Here is a 27,180-nt window from a genome sequence, read left to right on the forward strand (position 1 = left end):
AAAAAGTTGCAAATAGAGATAACATTTGACCCAGCAATGCAAATACTGGGAATATATCCCAAAGAGACCGTAAGTGACATCCAAGCAGATGTATGCACACCCATGTTTATCGAGGCTTTGTTCACAATAGCAAGGAGTTGGAAACCATCCAGGTGCCCATCAACGAACAAATGGATAGAGATGCTGTGGTATATTTACACAACGGAATACTACACTGCATTGAAAAACAAGGAACTCATGCAATATTATTCAAGAACAAACTGGGAGGAGGGTAGAGAGAATAGTGCAACAATGAATGAGTGGAAGCCCAAAATCTCTGTAAATGTTTATGCAAATTAATGAAATAAAATTTTAAAAAAATGGGTGACTCTGGAGGACATTATGCTGAGTGAAATATCTCAGTTGCAAAAGGGCAAATATTGCATGGTGCACTGCTGTAAAATGGGACTGATATCAGGGTTGGGGTAAGACTGAGCAAAACTGGATAAATTGTGTATACTGCACCGAAACAGATGTTGTTGTTGTTATTATGTGCCGTCGAGTCATTTGTGACCTATAGCGATCCTATGTACAACAGCCCTAAACCCTGCTCTATCCTGTGTCAATCGCATTGCCTCTGGCACACCCATCCCGATTACCCCAGTCACTGAATCAATCCACTTCATAGAGGGTCTTCCCCTCCTGTGCTGTCCCTCTACTCTACCCAGCATGATGTCCCTCTCTAAAGACCTGTCTCTCCTTACAACATGTCCAAAGTATGAGGAAGAGAATAATTTAAAAGTGATGTATGATAGGGTATTATGGGTATCACAAGAGTCCACAATTAAGGTTGCATAGTGGAGTTACTTGGGGCGGTGGGAGGGGTACGGGGGGATTGTGTACCAGGGAGGGAGTGTTTCTTTTACTTTTCAAAGAGAGGAGCGAACTGGGGGAGGGGGGGACTAGGCGGGGAGAGAAGTACAGCAATGAATGAATGGAAATCCAAAATCTCTGTAAATGTTCATTAAAATTCTTTAAAAAATTATTAAAATACATTTTTTTTCAAAAAAAGGATTTAAGTATGAGTACCATTTCTTTACTAAATATTGCCGTACTTAGGTTTTCTATTTTTTTACTATTACCTGTTTGTTCTGCTGAATTTTATTAAATGTGACTTTTCTTTTGCAGAAATTTTGGGAACTATTTCTAATGATTGCTACTTACATACAAGATTAAAAAGGAAGCAGAGCAAGATGATGAAGTGAGTGGACACTTCCAAACACTCCCATCAGAAATTAACCCACTAATTGATGAAGAAAAATAAGCAGAGATTGAGATGTCAGAACTTCAGATGACAGCTGAAATGTTAGAGAGTGAGAGTGAGTCTAGAAGTGGGAGAAGAAGGAGTGATACAGTAACTGAGGAAACCTACCTCTTAACATTGGAAGTACTTACCATTGAAGTAATTTGAGAATGGCATGGGTAAAACTTCAAACAAGGAACATAAAAAGAGAACTAATCTGAGGACACTCTAACCTGATAATTTTGAGGGAATATAAATCAGTCATATGAGTCCAAGGGCAGTACAAATGTGAAGGGACAAAGGGGAGACTACCTCACTGAAAGAGAAGTGCTATGAATCTTGTTGCGGTAGGGGACAGATAGGCTCTAGTACTATGGAGCTCTAGTACTGCACTGCCAACATATCAATATAATGGGTTTGAATCCACTAGCTGGTCTGTGGGGGAAAGATAGTCAATCTTGTCCTGTGTCCCCATGCAACTTACTGCCTCTGAAAACCTACTGGAGGATCAGGTATGGCAGTGGGTACACAGTGACTCAATGGTACACACCAGCTACAGGATTAGGAGAAATTGCAAAATCGCAGGGAAAGGAGACTACATCAGATAGATAGGCAGTAAGAAGGAAGCAGCTTGCTCTCCGACCACAGAAGAACACTGTGGGAGAGCTTGTGTAAGGGTGCCCATGAGGTTCATAAAGAACCCTTCATTTTCAATATGAGAAGGTCAACTAGCTAAATCCCACCCTTCTTGCCCATTAAGCTAAATTCCATAGATTAAACATCCAGAACTCATAAGTCATCCCTAAAAAGAGTAACAAAAATAAATAAATAAAATAATTTTTTTTTTAAATGAGGCCCTCAGAAGAATAAACCAAACCCATTGGTAATGGGTTGATTTTGACTCATAATAACCCTGTAAGACAGAGTGAAGAGTCCCTGTGTGGTTCAAAGGACTGTGAATCTTCATAGAGGAAGGCTGCCATCTTTCTCCCTTGGACCAGCTGTTGGATACAGGTCTTAGAAGATAAGTGCTTGAGCACTGTGCCACCAGAGTGTCCAATTATCAATTTTCCCATCAAAACCAAAATGTAAAATTAAAAGCTAGTAACAAAAAGTCCTAAGTTCAACAAAAAATAGTAAACACAAGAACTTGCTAAAAATATATCATGAAATGAAGGAAATTTCTCCTATAGAGTTCAAACTAATGCAACAAATTATAAATTTTCAGCATATTATGTTTAAAGAAAACAAAAAAAAACCCATAGAAAACAAACTGAGATCAAGAAACAAATGGAGGAACAAAACAAAAGCCTCAACAAGGAACCTGAAAATATCCAAAGCAATTAGGGCTACTAGAATAGACAAAGCAAGAGAAACTACTAACAATAGAGCAAAACAGAGAGAAGACAGAGTAAATGAACTAAAAGACAAAATAACTGTTTCTAATTCTCATGAGAAAAGTGAACCAAACTAAAGGAAATATGGACTTAAAAAAAATCTAACATTAGAATTGTTGGAATTCCCCTAGTGGCCTACTGGCAAAAAGCTGTGCTGCAAATTTGAAATCACACAGTTCAAGTTCACCAGCTGCTCTGTGGGAGAAGGAAGGACAATCTACTCTCTTTCCATTAACTGCCTCTGAAAACTCTGAAAATTCACCAGAGTCAGATATGGGTCAGTTATAACTCTATGGTTTACAACAACAGCAACATGACAACACTAAAGGCACAGAAACAATTTTTCAAGAAATAATCAGAGGGAATTTCTGAGACCTGAACAGAGAATCAATGACAAATAAATGAACCTCAATGAAAAGAGGAACAAAAATATTCAGCCTATGTCATAGTTTAATGAAATTCCTGAAAGACAAAGAGAATTGTAAAAGCAGAAAGAAGTCCTAATGCTGTAGGACTATAGTCTTGGTGGGCATCAAGGTCAACTAGCATGATCTAGCACACAAAGACAATGTACTACATCTTACTTTGGTGAATAGTGACAAAGGTCTTAAAAGCTTGTGAACTGCCTTCTAAGGTGCAGCTATTGGTCTCTCTCTGTCTAGAACAAAGAAGGAAGAAAAGCAAAGATGCACAAAAACAATTAGTCCAAAGAACTAATGGACCATGTAATCTTCAACCTCCATAGCCCTAAAAACAGAAGAATTAGGTAGTGCTAGACAGTACTGCATACCCTAAAAGGGATCACAGTAGAAATCCTATATACAGTGGGTGAAGGGAAGGGCAGAAGGGATGAAATAAAAGTAAAAACCATCAAAATGACCACACTTTTGGATCCAACAGACTAGTGAAAGCCCCAAGAAACAAGTTCCTTAGTCACCTTTCAAAATTGGGACAAAACTCATCCCCCTGGCTCAATGCACAACCAAAAGACAGGCCTATTAAGGGGAACAACACCAGGGAGGCACACAATAATTAGAATTATCAACTACATAACTTCAAAAGGGGAACATTTGCTCAGGGATGAAGCGCCAAAGGCATAAAGAGCTAGAATAGAAGGATTAATATGAGAATTACACAGAGAAAGTGGGAAGAGTATGGTTATACTGAGAATATTGTAGTTATCATATGATTGGTTGAATAGAAAATCTACTCATTTGTTAGGGTGACCCTGGATGACATTATGCTGAGTAAAATATCTCTGTCACAAAAGGACAAATACTGCATAGTGCGACTGTTGTAAAGCAGGACTGACATCGGGGTTGCGGGGAAACTAAGAAGGGATAAATAAGGTATACTGCATTGAAACAGATGAGGGAGAGAACTGTTTAGGAGAAATATATGATTAGGTTTTATTGTCATGACAAGAGTCCAAAATAAAAGCTGCATAGTGGAGTGGACTGCGGGGGAGGAGGGTGGATTGTATAACAATGAAAGAATTTTTTTTTCTTTTCAAAGAGAAAAGCAAATGGGGGGAAGGTGTGTGCAAGGAGGAAAATGTGCAACAATGAATGAATGGAAATCTAAAGTCTCTGTAAACTTTCATTAAAATTGAAAAAAAGGAAAATCTACTTATTTTTTAAGATTTCATTCAAATCATAATAATTGTTAAAAAAAGAAAAGCAGCAAGAAAAAATATGCAACAAGTATAATATACCAAGTATCTTATGCCTTTCATAAGAATCCATGCAGATTTCTCCCCAGAAACTTTAGATGACAGAGGACAATGAAAAAAATATATAAAATACTGAATAAAAGCAATTGCTAAACAAGAATTCTTGCTACAATTCAAAACTGAGGTGGAAATCAAGACATTCTCTAACAAACAGAAACTCCAATAATTTGCCACTACCAGATTAGCTCTGAAAGTATTATTGCTTAATGGAATATTCCCTTGCAGAAAGAGATTTAGAAGAGAAGATCATGAAATAAATATGCAATTCTACATACAAGAAAAAAGAAACTAAAAAGAAACAATAATAAAAAGACTCAACAAAATCATAACTTGGTTCTGTGAAAAAATGAATAAAACAGATTGACAAAAGGGGAGGGGGGACCTAGATGAGAAAATATACAAATTAAGACATAACAGTTGATCAATACAGACTATAATGCAACTGATCAACAGAGATATAACCTACAATTGAGACTATGAAAAACTGGACTTCAACAAATTTGAAAACCTAGACATAATGATCCAACTCCTAAAAGCATGCACTACCTATCCAAACTAATAGGGGCAGACGTCGAAAATGTAAACAGACTCGTTTATAAAATAAGAAACTGAAGAGGTTATCAAAACTGCTGCCAACAACAAAAGTCCCAGGACTAGCTGGCTACACTGGCGAATTGTGTGAAACATTCAGTGAAGTGTTGACACCAATCTCTTCAAAAACACAGAATATGAAGAAACACTACGAAATTCTTTTTCTGAAGCCAGCATAACCTTGACACCTTAACTTGACAAAAATAACATTTTCAAAAAACAGACAATTTTATACCTTATCAACACAAACATTTTCAACAAATTATAGACAGACTTCACCCACATATCAAAACCCTCATACACCATGGTCAAATGGGATTCATACCAGAGCTACAAAGGTGGTTTTACTTTAGAAAGTCAGTAAGTGTTCAAACCTATCAGCGGCTCCAAGAGAGAAATGGGAACTCATTGTGTTTGGGCAGGGACGCAATGTTGCTAGGAGTTGGAACTGACTTGATCACAATAAGTTGAACAGATGCCATTTACAGTAGCCTCCAAACTAATAAAATACCTAGGAATTAATATAACCAGAGACATATAAAAGACAAATACAATGAAAATTATATGTAAAAAATACCTATAGAAAAGCTGTGTTGGAAAAAAAAGGAGACCTCACAGTTCTCAGAAACATACTATACAATCACTGTAATCAAAATACCCTCCTGTAGGCTCTACAATAAACAGACCATTGGAAAAGAAGTGAGAACTCAACTAAACACAGCCATCTATGGCCATCCAGTTTTTCACAAGAAGTCTAAGTCCATTCAATGGGACAGAAACAGTCTCTAATAAATTATGCTGACAAAATTTGATAGCTACCTGCAGAAAAATAAAAGACTCATTCTTCTTACCATATATAAAACTTAACTCAAAATGAAAAAAGACCTCTAATTTTTATAAATTCTAATTTTCTAACATCTAATTTTTTTAAAATGGAATAACAAACATAACAACAAATGCATGATTGGAAGACAAAATAGATAAATGGAACTTTTAAGAAAACTCTTCACTGCTGAGTCCGAAGCAACTCAAAACTGACCCTCTAATAGAAAGGAAAAGGGCAATCCTACCAAAAGCAATCTACATGTTCTATACAATCCCAATACAGATACCAAATTCATTTTTCAAGGAGATCTACAGGGAAACTGTCATGTTTATTTGGAGAGGAAAGAGACTCCAAATAAGCAAAGCACTTCTGAAGAACAAAAATGAAGTGGGAAACAGCGCTTCCTGACCTCAAAATCCACTACACAATGGTAGTAACCAAAACAGTATGATACTGATACAATGTCAGGCACATAGACCAATAGACAAGAATTGAGAACCCAGAAAAGGACCCATATATCTTTGGTCAGTTGATATTCATCAAGGAAATAAAACTTATCAAATGGGGTAATGACAACCACTTCAACAATGGCCTAGTGGCAGGAAACTGCACTGCAATCCCAGAGGTGCGCGGTTCAAATCCACCAGATGCTCTGCTGAAGAAGGAGGAACAATCGCCTCCTGTACCAGTCAGATCCAATTTGACGGTACACACATAAAAAGAATAAATAAATAAATAAAAATTATTTAAAAAAACCAAATGGTGCTGGCAAAACTGGACTGCTAACTGCAGAAAGCTGTAACAGGATCTACATCTCACTATACACAAAAATCAACTCAAAGTGGGATCAAAATCACAAAAAGTTTATAAGAAACTGGGATCAAGCCTAGATGGCCTAGTCTATGGCTTAAAGAGATTACCAAGTACAGACAGAAATGCACAGTGTGGAGAAGATAATGATGAATGTGACCGCCTAAAGATTACGTCCCTGTGTGCATCAAAAACATTTTCCAACAAGTGAAAAGAAAACCTACCGAATGGGGAAAAAACATTTGGCAGTACTATTTCAGACAAGGGTCACATATCAAAAGTTTACAGAATCCTACAGAGAGCCTCTACAAGAAAAAGGCTGATAACACAACCATAAAAATAGGCAAAAAACATGGAAAGAATCTTCACAGAGGAAGATATTCAGAGGGCCAACAGACACATGAACAAATACTCAAAATTACTGGCAATAAGAGGAGATGCAAATAAAAACCGCAATGAGATACTATGTTATCCCAGTAGCAATGACAAATTTTAACAGGACAGCAAGTAATAAATGTAGAAGAAAATGTGGAACGATGGGAAGTCTTATACACTGTTGGTGGGATTGTAAAATGGTATAGCCACTCTTGAAGGCAGTTTAGTGTTTCCTCAAAAAGCTGAACATAGAAGTTCCATATGATCCAGCTATTCCACAGCTTGGAATATACCCCAAGAAAATGAGAACTGAGGCACAAATGGGGTTTGTACACCAATGTTCATAGCACTGTTATTCACCATTACAAGAACATGGAAACAGCCTAAATGTCCAACCACAATCAAATAAATTGAGAAACTATGGTACATTCACATGATGGAACACTACATATCACGTAGGAACAATGATTCTGACAACTACTACCTAACCTAACTTGGGAGGAACTACAGGGCACTATGCTACGTGAACTAAATCAGTATCAAAAGAACAAATACTGTATAAAACCATTATTCAAGAAATAGATAACTAGTAAAAATATGTTTGAGGATCCTCAGGTGGGGAGGGTAGGATCAGATATGTGAGGACAGGCAGGGAGGGGGGTAATCATAGGGTCGCACAATTTGATGGGTGAGGGAGGAATGGATAAAAGAAATGGGAAAGATCCGGTGTGAAAACAACATATACAAACTTTGTAAGTAAATCAGTATAAAAAAAATTATTTTAAAAAAATAAAACACAAACAAACAACAAACCTGACACTCTAGTGGGTTTTCAGGAGCCCATAAAACCCACAGAGGAATGTGATGTTGATGGATTTGAACAGCCAGAGGGTTAACCTTAACAACTCCCTAAGCTCCCTATGTACTATGCCACAGAGCAACAAGAGGCTATATTAAAAGAATAAACTTACAGACTGGGGTGGGGTTGGGGGTGGGGAAGGGGAGAAAATCTTCAGAAACAACTTATTTAATAAGGGTCTAATCTTCAAATTCTATACAAAGCCGCAACTCAATAACAAAAGGACAAACAACCCAATAACAAATGAACAGAACCTTTATCAAAGAGAAGTAAGCAGCCAACAAGTAAGAAAAGATGTTCATTAGCAAGCTATTACCCTACTCACCACTGCAGTATATTCTGACTCACAGTGATCCTCCAGTGGGGTTCCATGGCAGTAAATCTTTAGAGGAGACTGCCCATATGTATTCCCCAGATCAGCTAATTAATTCAAACTATTAACCTTTCGGTTAGCAGAATAGCATGCAACACACTATGCTACAAGCACTATTTCATTAGCCCATAAAGAAATACAAATCACAACTACAAGATATCATCTGACCCCAGATAAAATAATGTTGATTCTTTTAAAGAGACAATAATAAATGTTGGTGAGGATATGAGGAGATTGGAACCCTTTTCCATTGCTTGTGGAACTGTAAAAGAAAACCACCACTATGGAAAACAGTAGTCTCACTTTTATTCTTGTTATTAAGTGCTGTCGAGTTGACTATGATTCACAGTGACCCTAAGAGCAATGGATCTGAATCCTACCCTATCCTGTGCCATTCCGAACATACCAGACATAGTAGAGCTCGCCAGTGTAGTCACTATGGCAATCCATCTCATTGAGGGTTTTCCTATTTATCTAAAAACAATGAACTAACAGATATATGTGTATACCTATGCTATATTGCTCTCTTATTCATAATAGCAAATGAACGAAAATAACCAAAGTGCCCATCAATAAATGAATACATAAGCAAAAGGTGGTGCATACATACACACATACAATGGAATACTAAACTTCATTAGAGAAAAGCTTGGAAAAACCCTAGAAGCACTAATCCGCAACATGAACAGGCTTCCAAACATCCTAAAAACCTACAAACAGGAGAGGAGAAAATAGATGAATGGGACCTTCTTAGAATCAAATATCTATGCATATCCAAAAACCTCTCCAACAGGGTAAAAAGGGAAACCACAGACTGGGGAAAAATATTTGGTAATGACATGTCTGATAAGGGACTTATATCTAGAATTTATAGTACTAGAGCACCACAACAAGATAATGGCAAAAAAACTCAACTGAAAAATGGGCACAGGATAAGAACAGACACTTCACCAAGAAGACATTTAGATGGTGAACAAACACATCAAGAAGTTTTCAAAATCCCTAGCTCTAAGAGAGATGCAAACAACTAGGAGATATCATCTCACTCCAATAAGAATAGCAAAATTAAACAGAGCCACAAACAACAAATGCTGGCAAGGTTGTGGAGAAAATGGAACCCTTATTCACTGTTGGTGGGAGTGTAAAATGGTGCAATTACTCTGGAAGACAGTATGGTACTTTCTCAAAAAGTTGCAAATAGAAATACCATTTGAACCAGCAACTCCACTACTGGGAATATACCTTAAAAACACCAGAACTGTCATCCAAGCAGATATATGCACACTCATGTTTATTGCTACTTTGTTCACAATTGCGAAGAGCTGGAAACAACCCAAGTGCCCATCAACAAAAGAATGGACAGAGAAGTTGCGGTATATTCACACAATGGAATATCATGCAGCACTGAGAAACAAAGAATTCATGAAATATTATGCAAAATAGGAGACCATGGAGGACATTATACTGAGTGAAATATCTCAGTCACAAAAAGACAAATACTACATAATGCCACTGTTTTAAAACTGGACTAAAAGGGAGTTTGGGGGAAACTAAGAAAAGAGGGAATAAATAATGTGCATGGCATTGAAATGGACAAGGGAGAGAACTGTATAAAAAGAATATAGAATTAGGTATTATTGGTGTGACATGAGTCCAGAATAAGGACTGCATAGTAAATTGGTCTGTGGGAGGAATTGTATAACAATGAAAGAACTTTTTTTCTAAAGAAAAAATAAACTGGAAGGAAGGTGGGCAGGGAGGAAAAGTGCAACAATGAATGAACACAAATCCACGTTTGTTATAAACTTAACAATAAAATCTCGACTAAAATAAAAAAAAAACATAAACAACAATGATGAGTCCATAAAACATAGCATAAATGGTCCTGAAGGGCACAATGCTATATGAACTAAGTCAAATATATAAAGATATATAGGATCTCTCTTTTGTAATAACTCAAGACTCAACATAGAGAGACCAATGTTCATAGGTGGTTACCATGAAGGGTGATAGGGGAAAAAACCCCACAATTTAGGTTTGGTTTTTGTTTTGCTTTTCTTTGTCTTGTTTTTATAATGGAAAAGAGGAATGGCACCAAATGTGGACAAAATAAGCATGTTGTTAAGTGCTTGTTAAGTCAAGTATGTCTCATAGTGATCCTATGAACAACAGTTCTAAAATCTTGTCTATCCTGTGCCATCTTCATCAGCTCTGACACACTTGAGCTCACCAACTGATTGAGAATTTTTTTTTCTTTAGATGACCCTCCACCTTTTCAAGCATGATATAATTTCCAAGGAATAATCTCTCCTAGCAAACATCTCCACAAGATGTGAGATGAAAACTTTGCCATCCTTGTTTCCAAGGAGCATTCTGGCAGGACTTTCTCCAATACATACGTGTTCTTTTGACAGCCCATGGGATATTCAGTACTCTTGCCCAATTCCACAGCTCAAAGGTATCAATTATTTTGCCATCCTCACTCACTGTCCAGCTCTCAGCAACATAGCAAGTGATTGAAAAGACCATGGTTTGACTCAGGTGCACCTTAGTCTTAAAACTAATATCATTGCTCCTCAGTTCTTTGGAGAGGTCCTTGACAAATCCAGCGCTCAAAAGCATGGCAAGTGATTGAAAACACCATGACGTGACTCAGGCACGCCTTAGTCTTCAAACTAACATCATTTCTTCTCACTACTTTTAAGAGGTCCTTGACAAATACAGCTCTCAGCAACATGACAAGTGACTGAAAACACCGTGGCCTACCTCAGGCACACCTTAGTCTTCAAACTAACATCATTTCTCCTCACTACTTCAGAGAGGTCCCTGACAATGGATGTGCCCAATCCAATGCATCTCCTGATCTTCTGACTGCTGGTACCAAGGGCGTTGATTGTGGAACCAAGTAAGATGACATACAGACGGATATTGGTATCTATTATTCCAAGTCATTCAACTTATACACAATAAAAACTAATAGTCATGAAAAGTTGTCCAGATAGCACAAACTTTCTATCAGACCTTTGGCTGCTATAACTACATTTGTACATAAGACTACTTGGGAATGTTCAATCAGTTAACAAATACATATTAAGACATAGTAAAATGCAAACTTCCAAATCATAAAACCAAGTAGGTAATTAATCATACAGAATCAGAATGTAACAAATGAAGGGAAATGATAGCTCACCTAATCTAAATACATCAGTTATAGATGAGGAAACTGAGGCTCAGAGAAGCTAAGTGATTTACCCACAATTATATAATTGGGTAACAGCAGAGCTGGAACTATGACTCAAGTCTTCTAGTTCCTGAACTCATTTCAAAACTGTGTAGATCTTAACCAACTGGTTGACTCTGAAAAGGATGGGAATCCCAGAACACTTGATTGTGCTTATATGAAACCTATACTTGGACCAGGAGGTGGTCATCAGGACAGAGCAAGGAGACACTACATGGTTCAAAATTGGGAAGGGTGTCAGCCAGGGATGTATTCTGATTCCATACTATTTCAATCTATATGCAGAATAGATGATCCAGGAGGCTAGGCTGTATGAGGAGCCATGTGGCATCAGGATTGGAGGAAGATTCATCAACACAGCTTGCTGAAACTGAGGAGGACCTAAAGTGCTTGCTGAAAAGATCAAGGACTGCAGCCTTCAATATGAATTGAAGGTCAACATCAAGAAAACAAAGAATCTCACCACTGGGCTAACTGGCAGCATCATGAGGGATGGTGAAGAGATTGAGATTGTTAACAGAATTAGTTTGCTTGGCTCCACAATCAATACTCTTGGTACCAGCAGCCAGGAAAGTAAAAGATGAACTGTATTGTGAAAATCTGCTATCAGAGACCTCTCCAGAGTACTGAAGAACAAAAATATCAGTCTGGAGCCTAAGGTGTACCTGATCCAGGCCATAGTCTTTGCAATTGCTTACTATTCATCAGAGAGATGGACAATGACTAGGGATGATAGAAAGAGAACTGATTCCTTTGAGCTGTGATGCTAAAGAAAAATGTTGAATATACCATGGATTGTCAGGAACAAACAGGTTTATCCTAGAGAGAGTGAAGCCAGCCTGCTCCTTAGAGGCAAGGATTCTGAGGCTTCGTCTGACATACTTTGGGCATGTTGCAAGGAGAGACTGGTCCTGGGAGAGGGACATCATGCTTGGAAGAGTGGAGGGGCGGCGAAGGAGAGGGAGACCATAGACTAGATGGATTGATAGAGTGACTGCAGTAATGAAGGTAGGTGTGTTGGAAACAATAAAGTTGTAATAGGATAGAGCAGATTTCAGGGCTGTTGTACATAGATAGGGTCACTATGAGTTGCAAGCAACTTGACAGCACATAACAGCAATAACCCCCTTATAACAACATTAAAATCATGCAACCCATTTGTTTTATCATGGATGGTTGAACATACTGAAATTTGATATAACATACTCAAGAACTCTCCACTGAAGAAAGGGAGATAGCACAGGGCCCAAGCAGAGTATATAACATATCCAGGCTTCATTTGGATCTTTTCCTATCACTTTGAATTACAAATTATTATCTTCTAAGCCATATTATGTTTTAGGTACTATTTTTCCTTGGCTTACAAGCACACCAGTCCTTGACTACCTGTCTGCAGACTTCCTACTACTTCAATTAACTGCCCTTTTGTTCTCTATGTACCCTCTAGGTGCAGTTAAAATTATTCCATAAATTAAAAATCAAATTAGAATGATATTCAGATTATGATTCAATCATACTGTAGATTCTTGATGGCCAGGGATGGCGACACATTTGTATTACTTAGCACAATATAAGGAATATGAAATAAATACTTATGTACCAATGAGGGAGTTTTTCTTTTGCTTTTCAGGGAGAGGAGCAAACGGGGGGGGGGGTGCGGGGAGAAGGGTGCAACATTGAATGAATGGAATTCCAAAATCTCTGTAGATGTTCATTGAAATGAAAAATAAACAAACTAAATTAATTTTAAAAAGAAAAGAAATAAATACTTAATTGACTGAAAGACTCAGTATTTTGGATAATCTAGTAGTTAGGAATGTGGGTTAAGAATACATAATGCTGGCGCAACCACCATGGTAAGTGGTGTGGCGCTTTCTCAAAAAGTTGCAAATAGAGATACCATTTGACCCAGCAATTCCAATACTGAGAATATACCCTATAGAGACCAAAACTGCCATCTAAGCAGATATATGCACACACATGTTTATCGTGGCTTTGTTCACAATAGCAAGGAGTTGGAAACAACCCAAGTGCCCATCAACAATGGAGAGAGAAGCTGTGGTATATTCACACAATGGAATACTACGCTGTATTGAAAAACAAGGAACTTATGCAATATTATTCAAAATGGGTGATCCAGAGGACATTATGCTGAGTGAAATATCTCAGTCACAAAAGGACAAACACTGCATGTGCCACTGTTGTAGAGTGGGACTGACATCAGAGTTGGGATAAGACTGAGAAAAATTGGATATATTATGTATACTGCATTGAAACAGATGAGGGAGAAAATAATTTAAAAGTAATATATGATAGGGTATTATGGTTATGACAAGAGTCCAGAATTAGATCAACAATGAATGAATGGAAACCCAAAATCTCTGTAAATGTTCATTAAAATTAATAAAATTTTTTAAAAAGTACAGAATTAAGGTTGCATAGTGGAGTGTACTCGGGGTGGTGGAGGGGGAGGGGTGCAGGGGGATTGTATACCAATGAAAGAATTTTACTTTTCAAAGAGAGGAGCGAACTGGGGGGAGAGGGGTGGGCAGGGAGAAAAGTGCAACAGTGAATGAATAGAAATCCAAAATCTCTGTAAATGTTCATTAAAATGAATGAAATAATTTTAAAAAAATACATAATGCCCAGGTTCAAATAACAGCTCTACTATTTATTGCATCGCTGACCTCAAGCAAATTGCTTAACTTTTCTCATTTTTCAGTCTACCTTTCCTCACCTGTAAATGAAGATACTAATGATGCCAATGATAGCATCTAAATAGTTGTTGTTGAACTAAAATTAGGTTTCATTTAACCCAATGCTCAATACTTTGTATGGTGTCTACACTCAGTGCTTATACTTGTTATGTGCCCTGGAGTCACCTGAGACTCATGTACAATAGCCCTAAACCCTGCACTATCCTGTGCTAATCTTACTGTCTCTGATACATCTACCCCCAGTACCCCAATCACTACATCAATCCACTTCACCGAGGGTCTTCCTCTTTTGGACAGTTCCTCCACCCTGGAGGAGACTATTGAATATACCATGGACGGCTAGGAGAACAAACAGGTCCGTCCTAGAGAGGGTGAGACCAGGCTGCTCCTTGGAGGCAAAGATTCTAAAGCTTTGTTCTGACATACTTTGGACATGTTGCAAGGTGGGACAGTCCTTGGAGAGGAATTTCATGCTTATGAGAATGGAAGGACAGTGCTTATACTGAGTGTCCAAAAAATACTGTGATGAGACTCCATTATTGTGTAATTAACTACACATGTTCATGTTATTTGATATCATCATTTCTTCTCTTTTTGTCCTGTATGATTTGGAAAACTGAGGGTTCACTGAGTTTCTTCCTTTTTTTGAGAAATATATCTGGTACATAAATAATAAGTCAACCAAATCCCATTAAGTCTAAGTAATTTTATTTCATAATAATATTTTTAAAGTTGGGCAAGTAAATAAATGGCAAAGCAATTTCTATTAAATCCTGTTTTTTTTCAATGGCTGTTTGTGTTACACACTTTATATGCAAGCCCCAAAAATATTGTACAACAGATAAAATAAATAATAATCATAATACAAACCACATTCTGATTCCCACTTCCCTTCAAGTTTCATGCCATGGACAAACTATAAGAGCCAAAATGTAATATGCTTATTAACTATGGGTTACTCAGCTATCTACATAGAGCTTAGCAGATTACACGAAGTCTCCATATTCTAAGTTAACTTAATGATTCCTTAGAGTCTAGTTCTTATAACCCCTTAAGAATTTCAATATCATATTTCCATGACCATGACTTAACGTGAGTTTGGAAAGCTCTCTGATAGCAAAAAGAGTATTAGAGCAGAGGAAATGGTCACTGTTTTCAAATAAAGGCATGCTGTTTCTGCACATACCACATAAAGCAAATTTAATGGACTGATCTCAACTTCTTCAAGCAAACTCATGTGTGCCATGTGGATGGGGAACATGTATAAGATCACTTATCATTTAAGGCAAAAGACATTTTGTCCAAAACTGACATATAAATGCAGTGAAAGTATATTTCCTCCTTTTTTAATATTTTCTTTTCAAGTATGCAAAAATTGAAAAGGACTCTGAATTCAAAGCAGGCAAGTTTTAAGCCTCTGGGAAAACCTGTCAAAGACTCAGATCTAAAATATCAGTTACTAGATATACAACGTCTTCTGTAGCAGAGATCAGTGGAAGTTTACCTAGAAAAAGCTGCTGCATTTCATCTTTTCCTTTTGAATAAAAACAACTAAATTAATAGTTTTGTTGATTTTTTAATTGATGAGAAAAAACATACTGTGGTTGAAAAAGCCTGAAACTATTGTTAATAATCTTATTGTTTAGTCAGTTTTTTGTTTTTTTGTTTTTCTGTGTGTGTTTAGTCAGTTTTTAACTCATAGGAACCCTGTAAGGGAGCTTAGATGGCCTAGTGGTAAAAAGCTGTGCTGCAATCTCAAAGGCACCCAGTTCAAATTCATCAGCTGCTCTGTTGAAAGAAGGATGAGCAATCGTCTCCTGTGCAACTAACTGCTTCTTAAAACCCACTGGAAGGTCAGCTATGGGTCGGTTTGACTTGACAGCACACGACAACAACAACAACATAGTAACTCTATGGAAAGAGTAGAATTTCTTCAAAGTGTTTTCTGGTTATTTGCAAGAACAGATCACCAGATCTTTTCTCCCCAGGAGAAAAAAAAAATTCTGATTTGAATACCAACTATGCCACCTTCTTGCTCAGTTACTTTAGCTAGAGATCCACAAAGTGAGGAGATAGTGGAGTGCCCAACCCATCACTTACAGGGCTGAGATCAATTCAATGAAGTTGGATGTACAATTGCATTGAAAAAAAAGTAATTATGAGATCTTTAACTGCTAGGAGAACAAACGGGTTCATCCTGGAAAGGGTGAAACCATGCTGCTACTTGGAAGCAAAGATTCTGAAGCTCCATCTGATTTATTTTGGGTATACTGCAAGGAGGGACCAGTCCCTGAAGTGGTCATCATGCTTGGGAGGGTGGGGAGCAGCACAAGGGAGGAAGACCCTCTATGAGATGGATTGACTCAGTGACTGGGGTAATCGGTGTAGGTGTGTCAAAGACAATGAGGTTGGCTCAAGATAGAGCAGAGTTCAGGGTTGTACATAGGGTAACTATGAGTCAAAGTGACTCGGCAGCAAATAACACTAACTTCAGAAGATTAGGATTTAAAATTCTTTATGAACCTGTGGCTTATACCTACAATGACCTATAACTCAGCTATAGAAAGAAATTAAGTCTTGATACTGCTACAACATGGATGAATCATCAAATCATTGTGCTGAGTATATGTGTGTATAAATATATAAATATACATACATATATATGTGTCAGACACAAAAGAATAAAATACCACATTATTCTAAATAACTAAAATTGACAAATTAATAGAGACTGACATTTACCAAGAAAAGCAAGGAGGGAAAATCATTGCTTAGGGGTTTTTGATTTTCTGTTAAGGGTGATGGTAAATGTTTTGTTTTGTGTGTGTGTGTGTGTGTGTGTGTGTGTGTGTGTGTGTCATTTGGAATGTTTGTTTAGGCAGGGATAAGTTCTTTAATGGAGATTCAGTTTCAGTTCTTAAAATCTGTATCCAAGTCCTGTATTCTTTAGTCTTCACTGAATTCACAAAGGGTTGAGCCCATATTAATAGCTCTAATATGAGAAGTATCACAGAAAGGTTAAAATACAATTAACCTGTGTTATCTTTGAAAATTCTTGGCAATATATTTTCTGCCAATTTAGACCATGCTCTTGATATGATTTTGTTTAATTAGTCAAGTATATTTTCACATTAATTCAAATGAAGGGGCTAAAGACATGTTCACATTAAAAGAAAAAGCTGGCCAGTCTTTTCCATGAGTCTCCAATACCAGTTATAATTATTTGGGGTTATAAAGGGCTACCTTATATAGCAAAAACGCTTGCAGGCATGTGCAGAAAAGTTTGTGATCCTTACTTAAGCAGCATGGTGATTCTTTTCTTTTGCTTGGGGATTAAAAAAAAAAAAACAACCCATTGAAAAAAAGCAAAGCTATTATCCTGTGTTTATACCAAGTCTATTACCATAGTAACAGCTGTGATGTCACAAAACCAACACCAAGAGCCAGGTCCTGTCTCTGAGAAGGGAAGGGAGGCTTAGCTTCCACAGATGGACAGTAACATATGAGGCCAAAGCAAGGTCAATATTAAGGGTGGTTATCAAAATCCAGGGAGTTCCCCTACTCTGGAGAGGAGTAGAGGCAGAGCCTAAAGAGCAGTTCCCTAAGGCAAGAAGTGAACTACACCCACACTCCTGTGTGCAGCTGTGCAACAAAAGAGTGGAAATTCAAGAGAATCTGATATTACCATGTCCCCAGTCAGGAGCGGTCCACTGGGCCCACTGTCTGCCAAGACCTGGATAGGGTCCAGTGGTAAATCAGCCCAAGCACATGAAACACACCCTTGGGAGCCAGTGCCGGACCAGATGGAGCCCTCTGTACCTCAGAGGAGAAGCAACTTGCCTCATGATGGCAGGCACTTAAAACCAAGCTGGAGTTTTACCCCTACCAACTTGTCTAGGTTCACAGAACCACAAATCCTATGGGTTAAAAAAAAGCTTGTGGGTCCTACCAAAGGACGTGGACTTTAAAAAAGATAGCCTTCTAGGGGAAGAAAATGTGCAATAATAAATTTAAAAAATTAAGAAAAAATGTGTACATGAATAGAACTATGTATATGATTGATTATAAAAGTGTGAATGGAAAGACTATACAAAATACAATTTTTAAAAAGAAAAAAAAATTAAAACATACCAGCCAACTAGCCACAATATCAACTATAGGAAAAAATACAGGTGGAAACTCTTTTTTGCTTTGTAACAAATATTGTTTGTTGTATAAAATAATAAAATAACCTTCTGCACAAATAAGTTTTATCTCTTGTCACTGAGGCTCTGAAAGTATTTTAGTAGACACCCTCACTGTGATGCAGTCTAGAGAAGTTTTTAAGAATATTCTGGATAAAGGGACTTTATTAAAGGGAAGAAGAGCCCTTTATTAAAAAGAAGGAGGCCTGTGGTACTTGGCAAAGTACGCAGCGGCTACCCAAAAGTCTGCTGTTTGAATCCACCAGCAGCTCCAGAGAAGAAAAGAGCTGGTTGTCTGCTCCATGAAGACTGCACCCTAAGAAACACTCTCAAGCCATTCTACTCTGTCAGTCCCTACAGGCGGGAAGCAAACTGATGACATACAACAACATTTAAAAGAGGAAGAGGTAAAACTTTGGCCCTGAAATGATCTTCAAACCTTAAATAAAAAATATCCCCTGAAGGCTTCTGAGAACCAATCCTTTAGCTTAACTAGTAAGGAATGTTTAATGGCATCAAATTGACAACAGATTAGACAGGAAGGACACTCAGAGTGCACTAAGTTTATGTTAATGGAAGAAGAACGATTCCAAAAAGGAAGATAAGAGAGGTTATACAACCTTTAAGAGTGAAATCAATGTCAGTGACCTACACATACAGAAATTGCTGGACTGCCATTTATTTTGCTATATATTTTTTCAACAGCAAGAAGAAAATATGAGAAAAGAATATTAAATTAGGAATCAAAAGACCTTGTACTGGTCTAAGCAAGAACCATTCATGTGTCCTTGAGATAGCCACTTGATCCATTTAAGCTTCACTTCTTTATTCTAACAATTTCTTTCCCAAAGTTGTTGTAAAGCTCAAATTACATAATAAATACTAATGGGTTTTAATATAAGATAGTCAAACTCATACTACTCAACTCATTGCCATCCAGCTTACTCACAGGTGAACCTCCAGTAGTTTCAGAAGTTTTAAATGGCACAGGAGAAGATTCCCTGTCTTTCTTCCACAGAGGAGCTGGTGTATTCAAAGCACCTGTTTTGCGGTAGGCAGCACAACTCCTTCTTTACCCATTAGGCTTCCTTATAAGGTATTGCTAATTGTTGTTAGTAGGAGTCTAGAGCGAAGGCTACATGGTGGATTGGACCTGGGAGAGGGTTTGTAAAACAATGAAAGAATTTTCCTTTTACTTTGAGGGGAGGGTTGGGAGGGGAGAAATGTGCAACAATGAATGAATGAATGGAAATACAAAGTCTCTGTAAATTTTTACTGAAATTAATAATAAATTTAAATTTAAAAAAAAGAAAAAATTGTTAGTGCCACTGAGTACAATCCATAGCGACCCTATGAACAATAGGGTCCGAACCCCATGCCATTCTCACACTTCCTGACACATTGCCCACTACAGCAGTCACTGTGTCAATTCACCTGGTTGAGGCACCAGAGCTTCCTTACGAGGTACTGTTAGCTGTTAGGTGCCATCGAGTTGAGTAGAACCCATTGTGACCCTATGAACAACAGCTCTGAACCTTGTTCTATCCTGTGCCATTTTCACACTTCCTGACACACTAGAGCCCACTGTGGCAGTCACTGTGTCAATCTACCTGGTGGAGGGCCTTCCTCTCCTGCACGGACCCTCCACCTTTCCAAGCATGATGTCTCTCTCCAAGGAATAGCCTCTTTTAGCAACATTCCCACAGAATGTGAGGCGAAGTTTTACCATCTTTGCCTCCAAGGAGCACTCTGGCTGCACTTCCTCCAAGACATGGGATGTTCCCTACTCTTCTCCAACACCATAGTTCAAGGCATCAATTCATCTTCTGTCATCCTATTCACTGCCAAGCTCTCAGATGCATAGCAAGTGATCATAATAACGATCTTGACCTAAAACAGACACACTTTAGTCCTCAAACCGACATCACTGTTCCTCAACAACTGTTGGAGACGTCTGTAACTGCAAACTTTCCCAGTGCAATAATCCTGGTTTCCTGACTACCAAGGGTACTGACTGTGAATCTAAGATGAAGTTTTTGACAGTTTCAGTCTTTTCTCCATCTGTCATGATGTTACCTATCATCTATCATGATCTTCATATAAGGTATTAGTATCAGAATTTTCACATAGCCAATTCACAGAGCACATATATGCTACATCTTCTCAATGCCAAAAGGCAGGCATTTGCTTTGTACTGTCAACATGTAAGATTGAAGTGTTGATTAGTGAAAGGTCTCTTTCCTCTGCCCATTATAGTTTTCATTTGTTCCCTTAGGATTAATCCAGAACAGCTAGAAAACTGACAATGGGTCAGTTTGAATAATAACTCTGATAAAGTCTTAGTAAAAGGAAGAGTTGAAATGATTAAAGACAGAAGTTTTTTGATAATTCAGAATAATTTGTGGGCTTATCTATAAGTAGCTAAGAGTGATGGAATTCTCCTTTCGCTGTCAGGAAGACTGGGGGTCAAGGTCAAGCAGGTTGGGACTAATCTGGACAAGGCATCAGTATTTTCTCAGTAGATAACAATTTTATATGTGCTTCTCTTACATTTATGCAATAAGAATTTGGATATGATTTATTCATTGACTCATTTATTTAATCACTGAACATTGGGTGGAGTACTTACTATATGTCAGTGATCACCACATATCATAAAAATCTTATGCTGTTTCTAGCCCCTTCTTTATGGTATTATACACAGCACTTTGGCAAAGCCTACACCCTGATTCTTAGAAACTCCAACCTACTCTTATGGCCAAGTGGTAAGGAATTACACTGTCAACCTAAAGGCACCCAGTTGGAATCCACCAGCTGCTTCACAGAAGAAAAACAGGCAGTCTCCTCCCATGTGATTTACTGTCTCTCAAAACTCACTAGAGGGTCAGCTATGAGTTGGTTCTAACTCACAGTACACTACAAGAACAACAACATTATCATGAAACCTTTGCTCATCTTACTCTAGGGCAGGCATTGACAAGCTTATGACTCCTGGGCCAAATGTGCCCTTTGCCTTTTCTGTAAAGAAAATTTCATTGGCCATATCCATTTGCTAATGTAGTATTTGTGGCTGCTTTTCTGCTACAATAATAGAGCTCAGTAGTTGTAACAGAGATAGTATACACTGCAAAGCCTACTCAACTATCTGGCCCTTTGAAAAAAGTTTGCCAACAACTACTCTAAAGAATATGACTACTTCAAAACCCATCAATCCCAGAAATTTTTGCATACAACTTAATAGCAAATAAGTTATTAGAGAACTTTCTGTATCTTTGCCTTGCTGTAGAGAACCCTAGAATGGGATAGAGTCAAGGCTGAAAGCAGACAGAGAAAATGAAACACGTCCTTCCCAACATTTGTTTTCAACAGATGAATGTCTTAGAGTTCCATGGAAGACAGCATAAAACCACTGGTGTTTGGTTACTCTGGCTTCTAATTCCTCAGAGTCCCTCTGTCTCAGACTTCCAAGGCTCAATTATTGGCCTCTGTCCCTTTGCATATTTATTTCCTGATCTGATGTGGAATTAGAGTTAAATAGGAGCTGTGTGCTTGAATTCCACATGGCTGGCTCAGCAGGAAACTCCAGGGCAGGTTTTTTGGCATGCCTAGCTCATGTTAGCCTCAGCTATGCTAATTTCTAAAGCTGTTTGCTTTGCTCAAATAAATCTTACAGGCAAATTTGCATTTGGATGCACACCTTTTTATGCACAAATTATGTGCATGATAACTCTATGGCAGAATAAGAACTGGAAAAAGCAAAACACAAGGTTGGTTGTTTACTGAGTGACTCTCCTGTGACAGGCACAATGCTAGATACTTTACATATATTTGCTCATCTAGTCCCCATGACATGTGACTGTGACTCCCATTTTACAGATGGGGAAATTGAGAAGAAGACAGCTTACATAACCTGTCCACATTCATACAGCTGGTATATTACCAAGCCTGGATTTGAACCCAAGTTGTTTGAATCTGAAGTGCATATTCTTTTCACTTAGTAAAGCTGTCGTTTGATATCCTAGATCATTATCACTCACCTAAATCACTGGATATAAATTCAAATATGAACCATATGTACATAAAATACAGCATTCCTCTGGTTCCCACCTGACCTATGCATATCATGCCTTTAGTCTTTGAGAAATAAATTTGAGCCCTTCTGAATCACAAAACAATCCATTAAAGAATGCAGGCATGAAAGGCAAACTTTATTTGATATACCAATTACCTTAGTAATTAGTAGGCAAACACAATTACAAGAGCTTTTTGACAAGTAAATGACTTTAATGGCGTATCTAAGGATTTCAGTATAAAATGACACTTCTACTGCTAAAACACAGTAGATCAAGCAAGAAATGTGACCATAATCATGAGGGGAAAATGTTAGTAACACACACAACATAAATAAATCTACAGCATAAGCCCAGGATTTTGTATCTACAAATGTGTTTGCTATTTTTAAAAAAAATAACAAAACAACTATCTAATGAAAACATAAACGTTAGCTATAGTAAGTTATAATAAATATTGTAATTGAAACTCAGTATTTAACATTGTTCAATTTTAAGAAAAAAATTTTAAAGGCAGTTTAGCAATTAAGCTTTGTAACATGATTCTAGTATTTTCAGTAAACCAAGTACAAAATTATTTAACTCATTTTCTCTGGGGAGGGGGAGTGGAATCTCTGGCCTAGCTTGCAATACTATATGCTCAGCTCATTGCTGTCTACAGCTAATACCAAAAAAAGCCCAAACAACTATCACCGCTGAGTTGGTGAGAAGGAGCCAGGTCATAGCTGACCCTCCAGTGGGTTTCTGGAGGCTGTAAATAGCACAGGAGGAGATTGCTCATCTTTCTCCTACAGAGCTGTTGGTAGATTTAAACCACTAGAGAAGCGCGACCCTTGGATTAGCTTCACAGCTCTCTATGGACTACAGCATCACAGCTCCCTAGAGGCAATTCACTGCTATCTCATTTTCTGAAAGATATAAGAACTGATTACATTTTCATACAGATGAAATTCAGATACCCATTTTTAATATGTCTAGCTCCAAGAGAACTTTTTAAGAATTAGAATAAACTCTGCAAAGAAGATGGGTAATCTATGTTGTTTCTTCAGTGGATTTATGGAACAGGTATTTCTTTCCTCAGAAAATCCAAGAGAAGACTTGGCCCTTACTATGCCAACACCCAATTCAACTATCATTTCCCCCCACCTTGATATCCATTCATCATATATGTTATTTATTTTAAAAGCTCTTTCACACATTTATATATTCAAAAGGTGGTTTTCTAGAAGAAAAATTATTTTCTTTTTTACAGTCAGCAATGGAAAAGGATCACTGTCATTTGAAAGTTAACATCGTGGCTATAATTTTAACCTAAGAAGGAGGAGCTTCAGCAATTTCCCTAATATAGCAGCACTACTTTAACTGTTATACATTATAAAATAACACTGTTATGCTATATTAGTGCATGTAACATGCACTAATATTTATCTACAAAGTTGTTAATAAACCTTATTCCATAAATAACTCAAGAAATTAACAACTGTTTACAGATAGTTAAAATAACTTTCTACAAATTAGTATCACTGTAAACCCCAGTAATAACTTACCTGCTGGTGGTTTTATGAAAGGTGGCGGAATTAAAGGTACAATAATAGGCACACTGCCATGATCCTTTGACCCTGCAGGCGAGTCACTGAGTCCATTTCCTGTGGCAAGCCCTGAATAGCCTGTGCTTATATTGTATGGTGAAATAACACTGTCCTCAGGTAATTTTGGTTTTGGCAAAGAATTTTCTGTAATGGGGAAAAAATCATATTCAGTACAATAAAATAATTTATCCAATACATGTAATAAAAAGTTTAACGTAACCACTTATCTAAAGTAAAACGGCCAAGCAACAAAACAAATATTTTTCTTACTAATCTTTAAATACCTTACCAAAATACCACAGGACCATCCACTGATTTATGGTAATCAGTCTTGTTACAGTAAATTTCTAATAGGCTCATTTGTAATTTGTTTCACTATGATAGCTAACATCCCAGTTGTACTCATGGTGATGAATTTTAACACTGTAAAATCCCACAGAAAACTGAGAAGCAATTAACCTTTTCCATGAACAAAGTGATAGATAGCAGGCATCTTTCTTGCTACCAAGGGGAAAGCCTAAAACATGCCCTCTAGCACTGTAACAAGGTTCCACATTATTATAGACTCTGGGTCACAATATAATCAAATGAACCAATAAGAAGGAAGCAGATGACTGAAAAGAAAGCTGTTGTTTTACAGGGCACTGGTAACAATAAACTGGTAACAAAAATAAAACCTCAACTATGGAAAACAACTTTTCCCCCTCTCCTAACGAATTCTGGCATTTTCATCTTTCATATTCCCCAGAGGAAAAGCAGATTACCTATGCCAACTAATATACGAGCTATTAGTTTATAGGATATAAACTCCTGACTTTAATTTTTAATTTACGGTGAAATTGATGGCACTATCTCTGTACAACAGGATGTGTACAGTTTCACAGCAAGCTTAACTCAAAATTTGTCATGAACATTCAATTCTAAATGCCTGCAGGACAGATCGTTTGCATTTTGTAGCTTGGTACGTGAGAAGAAAAGGGGCTATATTAGAGAATGGGAACAAAATACCTTTAAGGGTATTTATGCTAACATGAATTTTCGGTGGAATACAAAAAGTATTCAGTAATAACACACAATTATTTTTACCTCCCTTTTATCGTTATTGTTGTTGTGTACCATCGAGTCAAACCCAACTTATAGCTGTTCCTCCAGAGGGTTTTCAGAAGCAGTAAATCACACAGGAAGAGACTGCTCATCTTTCTCCCTCAGAGCAGCTGGTGGATTTGAACCACATGCTTTTGATTTAGCAACACAACTCCTCATCAGCAAGCCACCAGTTCTCCAAATGGGATTCTTCTTCACATATTCTCTTCTTTGACAAACTTTTGATGCAAATTTAGACTCATGAGTCTTTCAGCACTTCACAGGAGAAAGATAGTCAATCTCCTCTCATGTGATTTGAAGCCTCGGAAACTCAACGGAGGGTCAGCTATGAGTTGGCTCTACCCCCACAATGAGTTATCAACACCTTCCAATTACTCCAGGCGTTCCCCATAAAACAGATCTCTGGCACTTCTGGCCACTTCTGTCAAGTGTCTGAAATTTCCACTCTTTAGCCAGGTTTATGGAGTAAGTTAGGAGTAAATCATCTGCCTATCCAAGGGTGTGGGTGCAGGGGACATGGAGAAAGCATCAAACACAACAGAAATAAAATTTCCCTTCAGAATTCCCACCAAACAGGAAGGGAATGGGTGAGATTACCAAACCAATGGTGAATCTCTTTTTGGCTCTGACCTAAACTTACAATTTTATCTAACAGCAAGCCTCAGTCTCCAACAATCAATGATGTATGAAAGGATTCAGAATACTAGAAGGCATTCGTGAATCAGTGGGCAGGACCACAGCACTTAAAGACTATAGCTCTTTCTAGCTCTTCCATTGCTGAAAAGAGATTAAGCTGTGTCTATTTTTGTTTTATGTTATGCCTTACAGTCGGTGGAATTCTACTTATAGGAAAGCACTACTGGGAATGTACATTTAAATCAACTATTGGCATAATCAACAAAACCGAGTCCCAAAGCAACTCAATTCTGGCAGGCTGAGATAGTTAATCCTTCTTTGCATGAACAAAGGGACATTAAATGTCATTACCTTTGAGAACAGAAATGTGCTGCCGGCTCTCCCCATCTGTAGGGTAGCTCCTGAATTCAATATCTTCACCATCTTTCAATTCAACCTTATCATAGCCATACCAGCCAAGGAGTTCATTCATGGTGTTTTCTGCAAAGTTCTGAAATAGAAGCACAGCCCACTTATTTATGTAATCAATAACTATTTGAAAAGAATGCATAAATTAAATTTAATTTGCCCTATCCTGTGCCCTGTCAGCCTTTTCCTATCTCCCCTGGAGTCATGTTCATTTTTCAAATCACGTTCAAATATTGTAATGCATTTAAATCTCAGGATGACGCATCCAATTATGACAGGCCTTCAGACACTTGCAATTTAAAGATAATAAGAAAAAAAGGTATTTGTCAGTTTTGCTTATGAATCAGTAATCATATTTTAGCATATTCTTCATCAAAATCTATGTCCCACACTTAAATGAAAACATGAAAAGTAAAACACACAAATAGGCGAGATTTTTTTTAATGAAAACAATCTCTATCTCAGATTAATTTAAGGTAGAATTGCTTTTTGATTTGGATGTTGCTCTTTAACATGACTCTCAGATAAAGCAAAATCTCAACAGAAAAATAATTTCTCAGTTGTCAACCACTACCAAAGAGCAAGCCAAACAGACAAGGGTCTCCCTTTTTCATTTTCCTTTTTGCAAATATTCTTTAAAAATCCACTCAGCACGGTCTCCTTTTTTAATTTTCCCTTTTGTAAATATTCTTTAAAAATCCATGCACCATTTGCTTTACAAATTTCTCTGATAACAGATTCTTTCACTTTAAATCAAGGGTCAATATGAATATTCCTGATAAATAACATAAAAGCACCAGATAATTTTTTACAGTTTTTTGGTTTTTTTTATTAATTTTAATACACATTTACAGAGATTTTAGATTTCTATTCATTAATTGCTGCACTTTTCTCCCTGCCCACCCCTTCCCACCAGTTTGCTCCCCTCTCTGAAAAGAAAAAGAAGAAAAAAAAATTCCTTCATTGGTATACAATTCCCCCATCCC

General features: G+C 37.5%; 1 protein-coding gene across 1 annotated transcript in view; it reads right to left on the reverse strand.

Moving 5' to 3' along the window:
* Positions 1-27,180, reverse strand: part of SOBP (sine oculis binding protein homolog (Drosophila)) — a 213,792-nt gene that overhangs the window by 171,036 nt on the left and 15,576 nt on the right. Inside the window, exons 2-3 of the mRNA XM_006881232.1 lie at positions 26,138-26,276; positions 24,005-24,190 (exon numbers count right to left, since the gene is read on the reverse strand). Of these exons, the coding sequence (XP_006881294.1) occupies positions 24,005-24,190; positions 26,138-26,276 (325 nt within the window). The remainder of the gene's footprint in view (positions 1-24,004; positions 24,191-26,137; positions 26,277-27,180) is intronic.

This window comes from Elephantulus edwardii, unplaced genomic scaffold (genome assembly GCF_000299155.1).
Source record: "Elephantulus edwardii isolate Elephantulus edwardi_28Jun2011 unplaced genomic scaffold, EleEdw1.0 scaffold00013, whole genome shotgun sequence".
NCBI lineage: Eukaryota > Metazoa > Chordata > Mammalia > Macroscelidea > Macroscelididae > Elephantulus > Elephantulus edwardii.